General features: G+C 30.4%; 2 protein-coding genes across 3 annotated transcripts; one reads left to right on the plus strand and one right to left on the minus strand.

The window, feature by feature from the left end:
- The first annotated feature begins 250 nt into the window (after positions 1-250).
- Positions 251-1,144, plus strand: LOC118061294 (putative F-box protein At1g50870). Its single transcript, XM_035074724.1, has one exon. It carries the CDS (start codon positions 251-253, stop codon positions 1,142-1,144), a length of 894 nt encoding a protein of 297 aa, XP_034930615.1.
- A 405-nt stretch (positions 1,145-1,549) lies between these two features.
- Positions 1,550-6,474, minus strand: LOC118061296 (autophagy-related protein 18c). Of its 2 annotated transcripts, none has more exons than XM_073406710.1 (6): positions 6,311-6,474; positions 6,088-6,162; positions 4,827-5,491; positions 4,192-4,450; positions 2,362-2,485; positions 1,550-1,801 (listed from the first exon to the last, which is right to left on the minus strand). In XM_073406710.1, exons 2-6 carry the CDS (start codon positions 6,110-6,112, stop codon positions 1,708-1,710), a joined length of 1,167 nt encoding a protein of 388 aa, XP_073262811.1. In that variant the 5' UTR covers positions 6,113-6,162; positions 6,311-6,474; the 3' UTR covers positions 1,550-1,707. The 2 variants fall into 2 exon arrangements, with proteins under 2 accessions (XP_073262811.1, XP_034930618.1); XM_035074727.2 differs by having other exon boundaries at positions 4,827-5,673; positions 6,311-6,473.
- Between the last annotated feature and the right edge of the window lie 9,597 nt (positions 6,475-16,071).

Below are 16,071 nucleotides of genomic sequence, written 5' to 3' on the forward strand. Positions count from 1 at the left end.
GGGCTCAAAATCGAATGGAGATGGTTTCTCAACTCGCAAAAAACAATATGATCGTAGCAGACATTCTATCAAGGACTGCCTGTGAAGACCCTTTTGAGGTTCAGCTCTGTATGCAAGTTATGGCACTACATGATTCACTCGAGCCTTGGCTTCCAAGCCTTGCACTACGAACGATCGCAGAGGAAACCTCGATTCCTTTTGCAGTGGCCTGACTTTGATTTTCGGCCGCTTGAACCCATCGGATGCCGGTATGTGTATAACTTTTATTCCGACAGACACCGAGGGGAACATGTTCAGTCCGATTCAGGTTAAGGTGCAAGAACCTGTTAAACTCGTATTGCCAGGTTGCTTTGGTTTGCTTTGCTTAGCCACAGAAACACGTATTTATGTGTTAAGCCCTAGCACTCGTCGTCTTCTTGCACTGCCATATGATAGAAGTGGAATAGCAGGATTCGGGATCGGATATCTGAGCTCGGCAAAAAGACACAAGATTGTGCGGTTAAATATTCCTCGGCAATTAAGAACGAACTTGAATTGCAAACTAGAGTGCTCGATTTTCACTCTTCTTCCAGAGAAAAGAGGACATAAATGGAGGGCAGTAAAAGAAGGTTGCCCATATTTGGTGGAGCAGTTTAGTTTTCCAGCTTTTGCTAACGAAACTATTTACTGGAAGATCGATCTTGGGCAACATCAAGCACTCCACAGGCACAATGATTTTATTGTCTCGTTCAATCTTAGTGACGAGAAGTTCCACACCATAACCCATCCTGCTGACAGGACTGACACTCCTCGTCAATGGAGATCACCTACTCGACATTCAACGCAACTGGTGGAACTACGTGGGCATTTGTACATGGTGGAGACTCTACAATTATCTCATGTTGCAATATGGAGACTAGCCAATCCCGAGAATTCCATATGGTCAAAAGCATGCACAATCGACATAAGAAAAATTTCTCCGAATTTTGTTGGAGAACTGCAGTGCGTCCAGGGTACAGAAATCATATTCAACTCTGGTTCTCGTCTTCTGCTCTACTACGATGAGCAAAAGAAAACATTTAGATGGAAGACACTACCTTGCTCTGCACAAAATCTTACCATTTATTGCGAAAGTCTTACTTCCCTGACAACATCGCAGGGATAATTTACAGGAATATTTCTCTTTTTTTCTTTTCTACATTACTTGGTACTTGTTTCAATTGATAACAACCCCTTGAGTTTTGGCAAGCTTTTCGTTTGGTTCTTTGCAGTTATGTGTGAGAAGGCTTTTTCTTCATTCTTCTAAGAAAAATTACAGTAGAAGCATGTCACATGGCTGATCTTAAATATGATTCATATACTTCAAATGCAGGAATGAATAGTTTCCTTTAAATGCATTCTATAAACCTACACTACACAGTCATAAATCTTTTGGAACCTGCATTCTATAAACCTACACTACACGGTTTTGTTTTATGTAATTGCTTGCCAAAACAAGTGATCAAATATGCCCAGTGTACAAGTTCTTGGCACAAAGTAAATTGTCTAATAGCTACCATTCAGCACTAAGTTTGCGACTTCACGAGATTGTGTCATCGAGCCTTGATTACTGAATCCAAGAATATTATACAGTTATATATATATTTTTGTGTAACCATTTATGAATGTTTAAAATCATATTTACAGAGTATGGAGAATAAATATTGTAGGTATAATTAACAGCCTGCCCTATCCAGGCCGGCTCTCAGTTTGTAGAAAGCGGACATATTCCTGCTGCAACATATGTCCTCCATGAACCGGATCAAAGCTGCACCTGTAAAAGCTGGCAATGGAAAAATCTTTTAGATATAGAAAATTGTGAAGAACTATTCCGTCGAGAGACGGAGAGAAAGAGTACACATGCAAAACACTATTTATATTGTTGTGCCCGCTGTCCAATATCCACATTTTTACTACAACAAGCTTTGCCAACAATGATCACCACCTAATATGGTCAATATTGAAGGCACACTAGCTAAACCATCCACATAGTAGGTACATTCAATTATGAAAAGCAGTTTCAATGTCCATCTACATTTCTTTTCTATCTTCCCAATTCATTCAGAAAAAAGTGTACAGATCAGGAAGATGTGGTTGGTTAGGTTATGGAGATTCAAAAAATAAATCTTTGTAGAGCATAAGTTTCAACAATGAATTACGACAAGCAAGCATTTTTTTTTTTTTTTTCTTTTAAGTGCTAGAGTTATTAATTTTTAATGAACCATAATTTATTTATTTTTAAATCCTTTACTTTCAAAATCTTATAGTTTCTTATGCAGCCAAATAGGAAAACAGAAGCACATGTATAACAGCATTAGGACAGGATGAAAATAACCGCATTACCTCCCATTCATGCCAACAATAATGACAGTATTCTGAGATGCAAAAGCTGCAATGTACTGAGTGTCTTCAGACAAGTGGAACTGAGCAAATGACCACTCAGAACTAAAATACTTTGGCAAAACCCCTGGACAAGCACAAGAAATATGAGACTTTATTTACGAGAAAAAGAAACAAGAATGCGTGTGGAAAAGGTCTCCCATAAGATATATATAACCCTCATCTCTCTCTTGATGAACCAGCCAATTTCATTTATTAAATAGTAATAACAAGAGTTATAATAAGCTATTAAGGAAATAACAACCAAAGATAGTGCCTACTATTACTGCCAAAAGGAAATCAAAGCACCTACTCCATCTCACATACAGAGGACTCCATCTCACATACAGGAAGTGGATTAAAAAAGGGGAAGAAAAAAGATGTTCAGACCAAGTGGATAAGCCCAGTCCCTCTTAAGAAATGAAAGAAAAGAAGGAAAATTCAGATTTGTGACTCAAGTTGATTACACGAGTTTGGTATTGTGGTGCGAGATGCCTTTCAAAAGTGTTTTTCGCTTGAAAATACATCAAAATAAAAAAAAAAAATTAGAATTTTTGTTTTTATTTTTTACATTAACACATCAAAATCATCAGAAAGCATAAAAAAAAAAAAGAAGCATCAATTTAATTTTTTTTTCAAACCAAAAACACTTTCAAAATGCACCCAAATGCAATTCCAAACGCAAAAAACATTTGGCAGTTGAGGTGTAGTTACTTCCCATGGAGCCAATTACAGTTTCATTAGTTCTAGTTTTACTTTTAAATCCATTAGTTCAGCAACTTCTGTTAGCCCACTGCAGAATTACTCCATAAACTTTTTTCCATAAAATGTTCGTAGCAGGGAAAAATAAAAATGATGGTTCTTAAAAAAGAATAAAACAAGCTATCACATCGATGATTTGACGCATACTAGTAGAGTTTTGGGTTAGATTTCTGCATTTCTTCGATATGATAGGGGGTAAATATAACGTGAGTCGTTCAAACTCTATGGTTTTTATGAGAAGTTGTGATTAATGATAAGGCATTCCATGCTTCCAATCTCAACTTAGTGCTATCTGGAATTATCTTCAATTTTTCATGGATAATGTATATACAGAGGTCATTTGAGATGGATATTGAGTTTTTTATATTGCTTCAAGAAGTCATTCTTAAGCTAGTTCTTAAAAAAATAGAAGACATGGAAGTTAAATTTGGTGAAAAATTGAAATTGGCGATCCTATACTTGAAGAGTTGAAGGCACAAATCTCATGAAGAGAAGCAACTAGAAGCAACATTGCAAGGGAAAGAGCATGTCTCCCGGAACTGATTGACAAGCAAACAATCAGCTTATTGTCATTTTACCATTACAATGTTGAATGCTTTTTCCTTCTTGCTTTCAAGAACCTTGGTTTCTGTGGATTCATAAGAACCATAGGAGATTCAAGGTTTGATAATTGGTAGGTAGTAAGATTTACATCTTTTTACTCATCCCATTTCTTGCATTCTCTATCACACATCTTAGGAAAAGAAATGAGATGATATTTTAGACACTTCTTTCATGTTTTTGCAACTTACAACAATATATCGCAAGGTTTCATTACTTGAAAATCAAATTTTCTCCATGTATTTCATTATAGGAGTCATATGTCTTCATCCAAGCCATGAACTACATTGTTGTTACTAGAGTCATTTAAAGCCTTTTCGTTCTTTTCAAACCAAAAGAACAGAGAATGGAAAACTAGGAAAAACAGGAAGCAGAATAAGAAAGGATTTATAGGTTCATCTTTAGAACCATTTATCAACAGAGCTTTCTTACCTCTCATAAAAGACAATGACGAGCCAGGATTCGCACTAGTGCTTGGAGAAATAAGGCCATCAAGGGAAGATGATGAATTCTGTTCTAACAATGCCAGGCCCTGAGCAGGGCTCGGATGAGAGGATGAGTCCTCTCCAGCCACTCGAACTCTTAGACTGAAGATATGAACAGTACCTTTGTCACTCGATACAGCCAACCACTGGACATTCCGAGAGAGTGCAATGCCATAAATCTCTGCTCTATCAACTCCTCTTCTCACCTGCAGAAAATTGGTATTATCAGCACATAAAATGCTGTTTAAAATTTTATTAGCTGCTCATCTAAGGGGAGAGAGAGGGGAATGTATTCCTGTGTTCTGAAAATAGTATAATTAATGTTTAAAATTTTAATTGGATACTAATCCAGAAGCTTCCATAGCTGCTGAGGAATCTAATCCAAGTAAAGGAATGATGAACAAATGAAGTGAGCTTCATTAAACATTATATCAGTGATACAAGCAAGTAACAAATAACTGGCACCTCAGAATAAGTTTTTAGCATATGATACAACTTCCCTATCAAGTAACATACAACTACATAAGCACTGCAGTGAAATTTCAAGATGACGTCTTGTAAACTATATTTTAAACAAGCTACCTCTTGTAAACGAGTGCCATCCATTGTATTGAAAATTCTTATCAAAGTGCCCCTTGTACTAGCAGTCGCAAGAAGCAAGCCATCCATTGTCAAGGTCAAGCATGCAATATGAGAATCATGAGCATTAATCAACTTCATGACATTCAACCCAAAGTGTTCAATTCGGACCTGGCCCCGATGAAGCCCAGGGCACGCCAACACAAATGTATTTGAATCATGAGAAAGGCAGCACAGTCCTCTGGGATTTGCCAGAGTCTCAATCTGATGAAGAAGTTTCAAATCCATGAAATTATAAACATATAACTTGTGCTCAAGAACAACAACAATGCGATCCCGCCTTAACTTCACAGACCGAACCTCAGACCTAAATGAAAATTCACCAATGCACCGGCTCTGATGATCATCCCAGATCAAAACTTTGTTTGGAGGATACTGAGAATTAGCATCAGCACCAACAAGTGCCAGAATGTTGCACCGGAACAGCATCTCAACGATTTTGAATCCCCCACTTTTGAGATCACGTCTGAAAGTTTCCTTAAAAGGCTCACAATTATAAATGCGAAAGCCATGGCTTGTGCCAGCAGCAAAGCAGCCATAATCCTGGTTCCAGGATGCAGAAATCAATTCCACTTCATTGCTACCATTGGATTCCAGCTCGGGCTGACCTAAAGAATTAGAAGCAAGAACATTTGAGGATTCAAGCGAACCATGCCTTGCCTGGGGAAGGAATCCTTGAGAAGTTGAAACAGTTGAATTCATGGTCATCAAGACTTGCTTGAAGCAATCAAAAGTCGTAGGAATCCATATGAAACAAGATATACAACGTTGGAATAGCAAACGTAAGGCTCTGCCACATCAGATGACAAGCATGTTAAACATGTCAATCTTATACTTTACACATTTCAAATATCCACAGTTCACCATAAATCAATCATTAGCATTCAAAAAAGATAGCACAACTTCATCAAGCAAAAAAATCTAATGAAATCAGTATAATTGAATTCACCAATCTGTGTAAAAGTTTCAATTTGCTCACTATGAAAAGAAATTGAGAGCCCGCTAAAGAAAAAACTTCCTTTACAACATCCACTTTAATCTCATTCTCTAAAGTCCACAATCAACATTCCAGCATGACCCATAATTTAAGATGACGAGAAATGATCTCCCTCTACCCCTTCCCCCACATTGAACATAGTATAACACAGTAAAGAGAAAAAAAAAAAAAAAAAAAGGAGAGAGAGAAGAGAAGAAAATGACTTACAGGCAGGGAGGGTTGATGATAACATGGATTGTGTATTTCCTCTAATCTTCAGATCAAATTTCTGGATTTAAATAACTACAAAAAAAAAAAAAAAGGAAGATGCATGAATTTCTTGAATAACCCAAAGTGGGTGTTAATGATTTGCATTCATTCATATCTAGAAAAGGCAAAAAAAAAAAGGGGGGCCTTTGAGATGCAATGAGAATTGAGGTGTGAGATGAACCTTGTGATCAAATCAACGAGTCTTCTTCTAAACTATTCTTCCTGCTTCTCTCTGTGTTTATGTTTGTTTTTAGAGACCTGACCAGACCAACTGTAACACAATGTCTATTTCTAGACCAAGACAACAGGGACGGATGAACAATACATTTTCCTCTTTTTTTTTTCTTCTTTAGAACTTTTTTTTTTTGTTTTGTCTTTTATTAGTTTGGCCAGCTGTCCATGAAGTCATTATTGGGAATCTTGCCCCGATATTCCTTTCACTTCACCCTGCCACGTCCCCAACAAATACTACTACCTTTTCTTTTACATATTTCATTTCAGGTTTTAACTAGTTTATCTCTCAAAGCTTTCATGGCGATTTGCGAGTTGAACACAATTTTTCTTTTGACATAAAAAATATATTGGTATTGGTATTGGTATTTAACTTGGTAAAATGGTTTAAATTTTAAAATTTTTTATTCTACTTTAATTGATATTTAGTGAGTATGTTAACATTGCGAAAATATATTATTCACTTCACTTAGTTGAATTGATTTTTTATTTTATTATATGATAGAAAATACATAATTAATTTTTTATTTTATTATATTATAGAAAATTAAAAAATTAATTTATCATATATAAAATATCGAATAATAAAATTAAATTTGAACCCCTCAATGAATTATGAAATTGGAAAGAAAAAAAAAACAAAAAAAATATTAAAAAAAAAAAAATCATTCCACGATTTTTGACTAATATCCAATCAACATGTCAAGCCTGTGACCCTGATTATAGAATCCATTGTTTCACTTTAATTTTTTTATTATTGTGTAATAAAAAAAAATATAAAATTTATTTATCATTAACCTAATACTAAATAATAAATATTGAATAAAAACTTCATGATAAATAATAAAATTAAAAAATACATATAAAAAAAAATCCCAAAACAATGTTTGAAGAAAACAAAGCATAGCCATGATGGGCTGGGTTTGTACGAAAGAGCAAGGCACGTGGGCCTGAAAAAGACCAACTTATTCAAATGTATAAATTTTATCAAATAATGGTAAATCTTGGCTAAAAAATAAAAATATAAAAAATAATTAGGGGAGAAGTTTTATTGAAAACAATATGAGGAATATAAATAAATTTAGTGAATTTATGGTGTGAGTTGTACCGGTATCCAGGAAGTTTATTTAAAATACCCAAGAAAAGTTTTTCTAATGGAAAAATTGTAAATAAACTCAAAAATTTTCAACTCCCCCTGTAGATTGAGGTTGACAACAATGAGAGAAGAAATTAAGCTCCCTTCCTCTTATTCTTGTAATTCCACATAAATCTTCTCCAAAGTTAGAGTTCCTAGGGTATTATAGGGTGATTAGTGGGGAATAAACATATTAACACAAGATTTGGAAGAGTTTAAGAGAGAGAAAATTAGGAGTTAATGAGAGAAAAAAAAATTTGGTAAAAGAAGAGGAACTAGAGGAGAAATTTGCAAAGAAAAGAGAAAATTGGTTTTAAATTTACTTCGCAAAGTATCTTATAGTCTTTAATTCTCATTATTTGAGTTTGGGTGTGTAGGGAAGAGAAATTCATAATCTCTCACCTAGGGTTTATACAAGAAGTTTGGGGAATTAAGATTGCTTATAAATTGGTTAAGTTGCATGAAATAATAGATAAAGAGAGTAAGATAAGGATGGAAATTAAAAGAAAAACCATGGTCATTCCTAACACTAGTGTTGTCCATGATAAATTATGGGGGAAATGGAAGAATTGAATGAAAATGTATAATTATATGTTAGTTTGATGCATATTGAGTGAGAATTAGGATACAAGGCAAATGATTAGTTGTATGTACTATAAATTTATTTGGGAACATGAGTTTAATAATATGAAAGTGAGGTAAAAGTGTTGAAATTGTATGAATAATTCTAAATTGATGTGGTTATGGTATGTATTTAGGATTGTAAGAAAGAGAGTAGAATCAAAATTGTAAAGGTTTTACTAAAATTATAAGATGTTGTTAAGTTGATTATAGGCTTTATTTTGAAAATTAGTTGAATTGTATGAGATTATATGTTTATTAATATATTTTCATGAATAATTATGTCTTTAGGAAAAGAGTTTTGTTTAGATATAAGTATTGTGCATGTAATGTATGTTTTACAGAAAGTTATGGACTAGATGTTGGATACTTTTGTGATGTTAAATGTAGCTATATGGAAGGTTTTAAGAATTAGTAATTTAAATGGTTTTTTTTATTTAAATGCATGTTGAGATAATTTGAGATACATTAGAATGTATGTGTGAATCTTAAAAAATTATGTGAGTACAAGTAATGTTGCTTGTTGTGATGGTATACATTAAGAAGCTTAGAAAATAATGTGTGCATGTTGATGATATGTTTATATTGACCGAATAATTAATGTGTAAGTTGAGACATTTGAAAAGGAAATAAAAACATTAAAGGATTAGGAGGTTTGAATATTTTATATGAAAATAAGACTGGTAAATGTATTGTGGCAAATAATATATACAATGAAAAAAATAAATTATGCATACAATTTAGAAAATGTTAGCTTTAGAAAATGTATTTATGGCAATAGTATACACAGTGGAACAAAATATGCATGCAATTTAGAACCATTTATTTAATGGGCTTGTGTAAACAAGACTAAGGACCATTTACTTAATCCTTGTAAATGGGATTAAAGTTATGGAACTATATGATTAGTCAACTATGTAGATGAGACTAAGGTTATGAATTTTTACTTAGTCAACTACATGAATTATGACTAAGATGATTATTATGATTCATAATAGATTAGTTGAGTGGAAGTTATTATTAATGAGATTATGTTAAAGTTAGACGTATAAATAGTGATTTGTTTCAGTATGTACGCAAAAGATAAACATTGATATTGATATGTGAAATTCATAATGTTGTTATTGTTATTAAAATAAATTTAATTATGTTAGGGAAATTGATGTCAAAACTATTATAAACATGTTGATATCTTTTTTCTTTTCAAGAATATGTACGCATATTATGATTAGCTAATGTCTCTTATAATATTTTATTCAAGAAGGTTCATAACAAATAGTAGGTTCATCATACATAGCAGGATAATGTTAATATAGATGTTATTGTTGTATAGTCTTATTATGTATATAATTCTATGTAAACTGCATAGTTCATAAATGTTTAATAGCTTTATTTTGTTATGTATTTAATTTTATAACCTTACTATTAGCACTATGGAATGTGATGTGTATATTGCAAGATCATGATATATGGACATGTTATGAAATGGTTATGCAATGTAATGTGAAATGATATAATGGATGAATAAATGAACTGGTGGAATGCTTAAGGTTATTATGTGAAGGTTATTTGTGATGTGGTTTCATGCAAGAAACTAAGAAAAAGATTTTAAATAGATTAATTATTGAAAGTGATAATGAATTATTTGTAATAAGGTAGAAAAGAAACATATTGGAATTATTATTTAAAATGAGCATGAAACATGTTAATATAAATAGGATTTTCAATATAAATGATATTATGTAAATGAATTGGATTTGTTTGGATAGAGAATTTTTCTTCCAAAAACATATTTAGCCTCAATTTCATGTATGTCATGTGAAAATAGTGTCTTTAATTGCATACAAAATATCAGGGTGTTACACAAATGACAAGTCATCTGCCTTTTTTGTTCAAAAATAAATACTGACAACATGTTATTTGTGTTTGTTTTAAAAAGAATGGAGTCGTCCCATAAAATCAAATTTGTAACACAAAATTGTGTTGCACACTAACCACCCTTATTGAGCCACAAACTTGATTCAAAATAACAAAACAAAATATTAACATGATTTACTATTTATATAAATAATTAAACTGACTCTCAACTTTTTTATCTGTTAATATAATTTAGCTTGAGAGATTGAATCCTAATATAATTATTCAACAAAAATATTAAGAAGAAAAATCCAATTCAAATATAAATAAAGTCTAGAGCACTATTTGAAAACTGACTTGACTAGGCAAATTAATCTGAAAACCTAACCACCTAGATACTAGACCAGACTAGGTTTAATTTCTATCCAAGCAAACTTAGGTTATCAAGTGAAAACTAGACTTGATAAAAAAAAAAAAAAAAATTTTTTGTCTAAAATAACATGTTATATTAAAAAAAAAAAAAAAAAACAATTATCCAAATCAATGTTAATTTGAAAAAAATTAAAAAAAAAATAATCATGGCCAACCTACTAAGGTTGACTCCATATGTAAGGTATAATTTTTCAAATAATAGAAAAAAAGTTTTACCATGCTCAAAATATATGATGTTTATCTTAATTTTAAAAAAAAAATAATAAGAAAAATGATATTGATACCAAACTTTTTTACATCCAAAATAAACATCTTTAAATTAATTATGATTAATTGTGGAGAATTCCAAGATTTAGTTTTTTAGGTATCATATTCAAACATTCAAAGAAAATCAAGGACAGAATTTTTAAAAAAGATGAGCTAAATTATAGAAAATTGAAAAAGGTTGCCATGAACTTTCTTGTTGCACGTTGAAGAAGAAACATAATCTAGAATAAAATAATTTCAAATTATATTTTATTATTTAGGAAAAACTAGTGATATTGTCTGTGCATTGTTTTGGATAATTTTTTTTGGAATTTATTTTTTATTTAATTGACAACAATAAAAATATATATTCATAGGAAAGACAATAAATAAAATTATGGAGGAAAATGTGTTTTTCTTAAAAAAAACAAAAAAACAAATTTTCACTTTCATGTATTTTTTTTTCTTTTGACAACAAGATGATTTTTTTTTTTTAAATCATAGTTCATTAAATAAAAAAGCAAATAAAAAAATAAGAAAACAATATTCTAAAAAACTATATTGATTTGAATTGAAAAGGGGAAAAAAAACACATACTTTTAATTAGAAGCCTAATTTTCTTATTCATGCATTTCTTTTTTTATTTTAACCCAAACAATTATTTTTTTATGAGAAGTATTGTTTTTTAGGTAAAAACTTATAATGATTATTAGCAACATTCAATAAAAAAAAAATCATAAATCAATTATTTTTACATATATATGAAAAGACTTGAGGACAATAAATTTGAAAAAATCATATATGAAACTTATAATAAAAAAATTAAAAAATATATAAATTATTTTCATTAAATTCTAATAAGAAAGTTATATTAAAAACTATGCATATTAGACTAATACATAATTATTCAAAAAGCAATTGATAATATCATTATAAAAGAGCCCAAATATTTTTAAAAATAATGACATAATTAGATAACCATTTAAATTTTATTTTAATAAATTAATTTAAAGAGATATTTTATCAAATTGTTTTCTAAAAAAGAAAAAAAAACAACTAAAGAGATATATAGAAAAAGGCCAAGCGTGCTTGACCCCAAAAAAACACGTTGGACCTATGCATATATTTGGTTTTTTTTTTCAAAAGTAGATAGATAACAAGTTGTCTTTTAATTTTTTTAAAAAAACAAATAGCAAAAAGAAGCGTTGCTTGCTTGGGCAGACGATGCAACGTCTTCTAATTGACGTTTTTGTCACTATAATAGCTGGAAAGTCAGGATTCAAGTTTTGGGACCCAAACTTGTTTTTATATGAAAACGCCTAAAAACTTATTTTACAAACCTCAATAAATTCATTTAAAACTCCAAGAAAACATATAATAACTCTAAAAAATTCGAGTGACCAACTAAATGAAAAAAAAAAAAAAAATTAAGCAAGTTAAGCGTCATTATCTAGTTGATTTTTTTTACCATCTCTAGTAGTTGGAAAATCATACATTAGTTTTTAGACCCTAAAAAATTGATTTTCAATTTATTTTAACCTGAAAACACCCAAAACAATATTCTACAAACCTCAATAAACCCATTTAAAACCTCTAAAAACCTATAATCACTCTAAAAAATAAAAATACAACTAAAAAAAATGTTTTTATAGGTGTTGATCTATTTTTATGACATGTTCAAAGGGAAACACCACCTCCACTAAAACATTTATCTCTAACAAGAGCCTATTAACACTTTCTCTCTCTTTCTTATTTTTTGACAACTCTCCAACGACTCTCAAATTTCAAGGATTGAAATGAAAAATTAAAGTTTAGGATTGAAATGTGATTCCTCAAAAAATAGAGACTAAAAAAAAAAAATATATATATATATATATATAAGTAAAAATTTTAGGGACCAAATTGTCGTTTTCTACACATCATGAAAAGTAAAAATGAAAAAAAGGTTGTTTGGTTTCTATGTTAAATTTGGTCCATGTTATTTCAATTTTTTTTTACTAACATAAAATCAAATTATATTTTACATAACTAAACATATGTTGAGGTATTTTTTTACATCACGAATATGATGTAGCACACAAATTAAAACAAATTATTAGGCTTAAAATCATACAAACATAACATGGGCAAATGAAATTTATCACACCTAACATCATGACGAACTCATAAAATATGTTTGACTTGAAAATGGGAGAAAAATCAAAAGAAAAGTTGTCACTTAGTATTATAGTCACTAGAAATCCTAACTAGTCTTTCAAGATCTAAGAAAATGAATTGGTTATACTAAAAAAAGATATTATTACCTTAAAACATCTGATTTAAAGTAAGTTGCATTCCTAACTTGTCTTTTAATTCTCATGGTATGTGATGCCTAATGGTCATCTACATGGGTGATAGCAAGTCTACTATTATGAATTAAACTATGGGTGGACAAATAAGTTCAAGCATATTCATTTTAAAGTCCATGTTATCTTTGACACTTCTTATTGCTTAGTGAATTGACATATCTACAACCATTTACTATTTAATCACAACTTGTGACTGTTAATAGCCTATCAAACCATGTTTATAAATAATTAGATGAGTCGATGTTGGGCTCATTGAATCCAACCCATATCTTAAAAGGAGTTATCGCTAAAATTTTTGTTTATAAAATAATAACCCATGGATAATGACCTATTCAAATTCATTTATTTTATAACACAAAGGTTCACTCGTAATTTTTATTTAATGAGGATTTAATACCTTATTTCTAAATATTCAAGCAGTAATTATTATGAGTTGATCTATTTAAAGATAGGATTTAGTGACATGAATGCTTTGAATTTACTAAGAAAATTAATACTCTCGATTAACACTCAGGTATCATTAATGAATATTGAATATTAGACCGAAAGGCTTGAAATTTTAATAAAAAGATATGTGTCAAACATAAAATGTACCAAGGTGTTACTCCTTGAAATTTAAGATAATAGCATGTCATGAGTTTATTTTTCTAAAATACTTAGAAGGAGCAACAAAATATTTATTTTCAATCCAATGTAATAAAAGAAAATTAATTTTAAAAGGATTTTGGAACGCCGTCCTTTCAAATGCATTTTAATGTGGGTCAAGAACAAAAAATGCATGCGATATGACAAATATTTGTTTTTTTTTTATTAAAAACAAGGACATAGAAATAAAAATGCTAAAATGATATCAATGATTAACAATACATACATGCATGAACTTTAAAATAAATGCAAGGATTTGTTTTTATGCACGAGAGGCAAAAATGCAAGACTGGAAAAAGGAATTTTAACAAAATAATTTTTCTTTCTTGTTTTTTTTTTATTTTTTTTATGTTACAAAACCAAACGCAAACATGTGATTGTTGTAGGTAAAAGGTATGCATGAGAGTAAACTAATTAATAGAAACATTTTAGCAAAATGTATCATGAAACAAAACCGTTTACCAAAAATACATGTGTTAATTATTAATATAAATATTTTCATTTATATTAAGCATCAAACAAACAGGTTTAAATTAATACTTACATACAAATATATAGAGAGTATAAAGCTGAAAATAATAAAATTATAAAAAGTTTATTGAAAAATTAAAAGATAAATTGCAAAGCAAAAGGCTTCAGAAACAAAACTTGTATTGAGATTCTTTGGAATAGGACAAGGAATTACAACAAACAAGACTCTTTGACCTAGTCTTGCATGATAAAAATAAAAATTAGTATAGAATTCAATTCCAGCTTGCTAGAAAATCTTCATTCATAATAATTTATAATTTATTAATGAATCAAAAAATAAATAATTTGTTATAAACAAGACCAAATAAGGACAATCAATTAATGGTAGGATCTTATAAAAAAACCCCTTCATCACAAAACTTTCTTATTCTATATATTTCATTATCCTCTTTAATTTATCCAGAAACAATAAGTCTTTAAAAAAAACATAGAAGCGAGGGATATAACTCAACTGATCAGATCATGAATTTATTTTTTTAAAAATCATCAGTTTAAGTATCACAAATCTCAGAATTACTACAAACTTATATAATTATTAACTTTATAACTTTAAAAAATTAGTTGAGAAATATATAAATTAATCCGAACACCTATAATTATAAAAAAAAAACAAATATAGAAATTATCTGATACATATCCTGTGCCCAAATCTGGCCGCAAATGTCTTGTGATGATAACCCTCGTCCATGAAGAGCGTGTTTGGCAGTGTGGTAGTGGTTGCTTTTCAAATAGTTTTTCATGCCGAAATACATGTCAATGATGTTTTTTCATTTTTTAAAAATCATTTTTGACATCAGCACATCAAAACGATTCAAAAAGTACAAACCGAACTCAATTTTAGTAAAAAAAAAAAAAATTGAATTTAGGCAAAATACTGTTTAAAATACAATGTCAAACGGTGTTGAAGAGAGACGATCGAGGACCACATTGCAATCTGCATGCAACGTCAATGGGCACCAAGCCTTCAAGAGCTCCAGAAAGAAACATGATTCTGTGACAAGAGAAAAGGTTGAATTTCCATAACAGGAAGAAGGCTAGTACTCTAGGGAGCTGTAGCCTCGTCCGTATTTAGCAAAATATGTCACATGTTTCAACACTCACCGCACGATTTCTCCAGCATTGGAAACCAGCCATGCACCAGCATAAAAATATTAGCGCCCAGCATGTCTATTTCCAAGAAAGCAAACCCTAGACAGATTGTTTAAGCATGGTTAACGAGGAAAGAAAGGCATATATATTAAAATATGTGCTATAAAGTGGAAGCTAGGGTTTCGATAATGGTAAATGGACCTCAGAGCACAGTTTCAAATGAATAGATAAGTGATGGCAACTGTACTTTCCCCCTCTAAGAACAGCAAGATAAAAATTTGAAGGCATCTTTTAATTCATGTGAGCTATACCTTGACTTGAAACGCCCACCAATCCCCCTTTTATTAAGGCAAAAAGGTGAGCTTGTGCCCTAAGGTGAGCTTGTGCCCTAATGGTGCTCTTAATTTGAAAATCAAGAGGGACGTGATGTTAAAAAAAAATCAGTAAAAAGTTTCTTCTTATTTTTATGGTTAGATGAAATGATTATTTTTTAATTTATTTATAGGAGGTAAACATTCTTTTCCACATTGATTATTATCAAATTAATTTAAATAAATAAATTTTTTTTATATAATTTTTAGCATTGTAAAATGACTCATCTATCCTTAAAAGCATAAAATATTAAAATGATGTTTAGGGATTTTTTTTGTATTTTTAACATGGTTTTTTTTGTTATAATCAAGTAAGGCTAAAAGGCAATTTAGGTATTTTATTAAATATAAATTATTATTTTTATTATTTTAAAAAATATGGTTGGCGCGTATAATACACGCACCAGCGTATGAGAGGCAATAACACCATTTAAGC

Source organism: Populus alba, chromosome 19 (genome assembly GCF_005239225.2).
Source record: "Populus alba chromosome 19, ASM523922v2, whole genome shotgun sequence".
NCBI classification, from domain to species: Eukaryota; Viridiplantae; Streptophyta; class Magnoliopsida; order Malpighiales; family Salicaceae; genus Populus; species Populus alba.

Excerpts from the sequence above, each read along its gene's own strand:
- LOC118061294 (XM_035074724.1), top strand. The coding sequence starts at position 251 with ATGTGTATAACTTTTATTCCGACAGACACCGAGGGGAACATGTTCAGT.
- LOC118061296 (XM_035074727.2), bottom strand. The coding sequence starts at position 5,591 with ATGACCATGAATTCAACTGTTTCAACTTCTCAAGGATTCCTTCCCCAG. Across the intron at positions 4,451-4,826 it reads ATGGCACTCGTTTACAAGAG|GTGAGAAGAGGAGTTGATAG; the intron begins GTAGCTTGTTTA and ends AATTTTCTGCAG. Across the intron at positions 2,486-4,191 it reads GTCATTGTCTTTTATGAGAG|GGGTTTTGCCAAAGTATTTT; the intron begins GTAAGAAAGCTC and ends GTGCTTGTCCAG.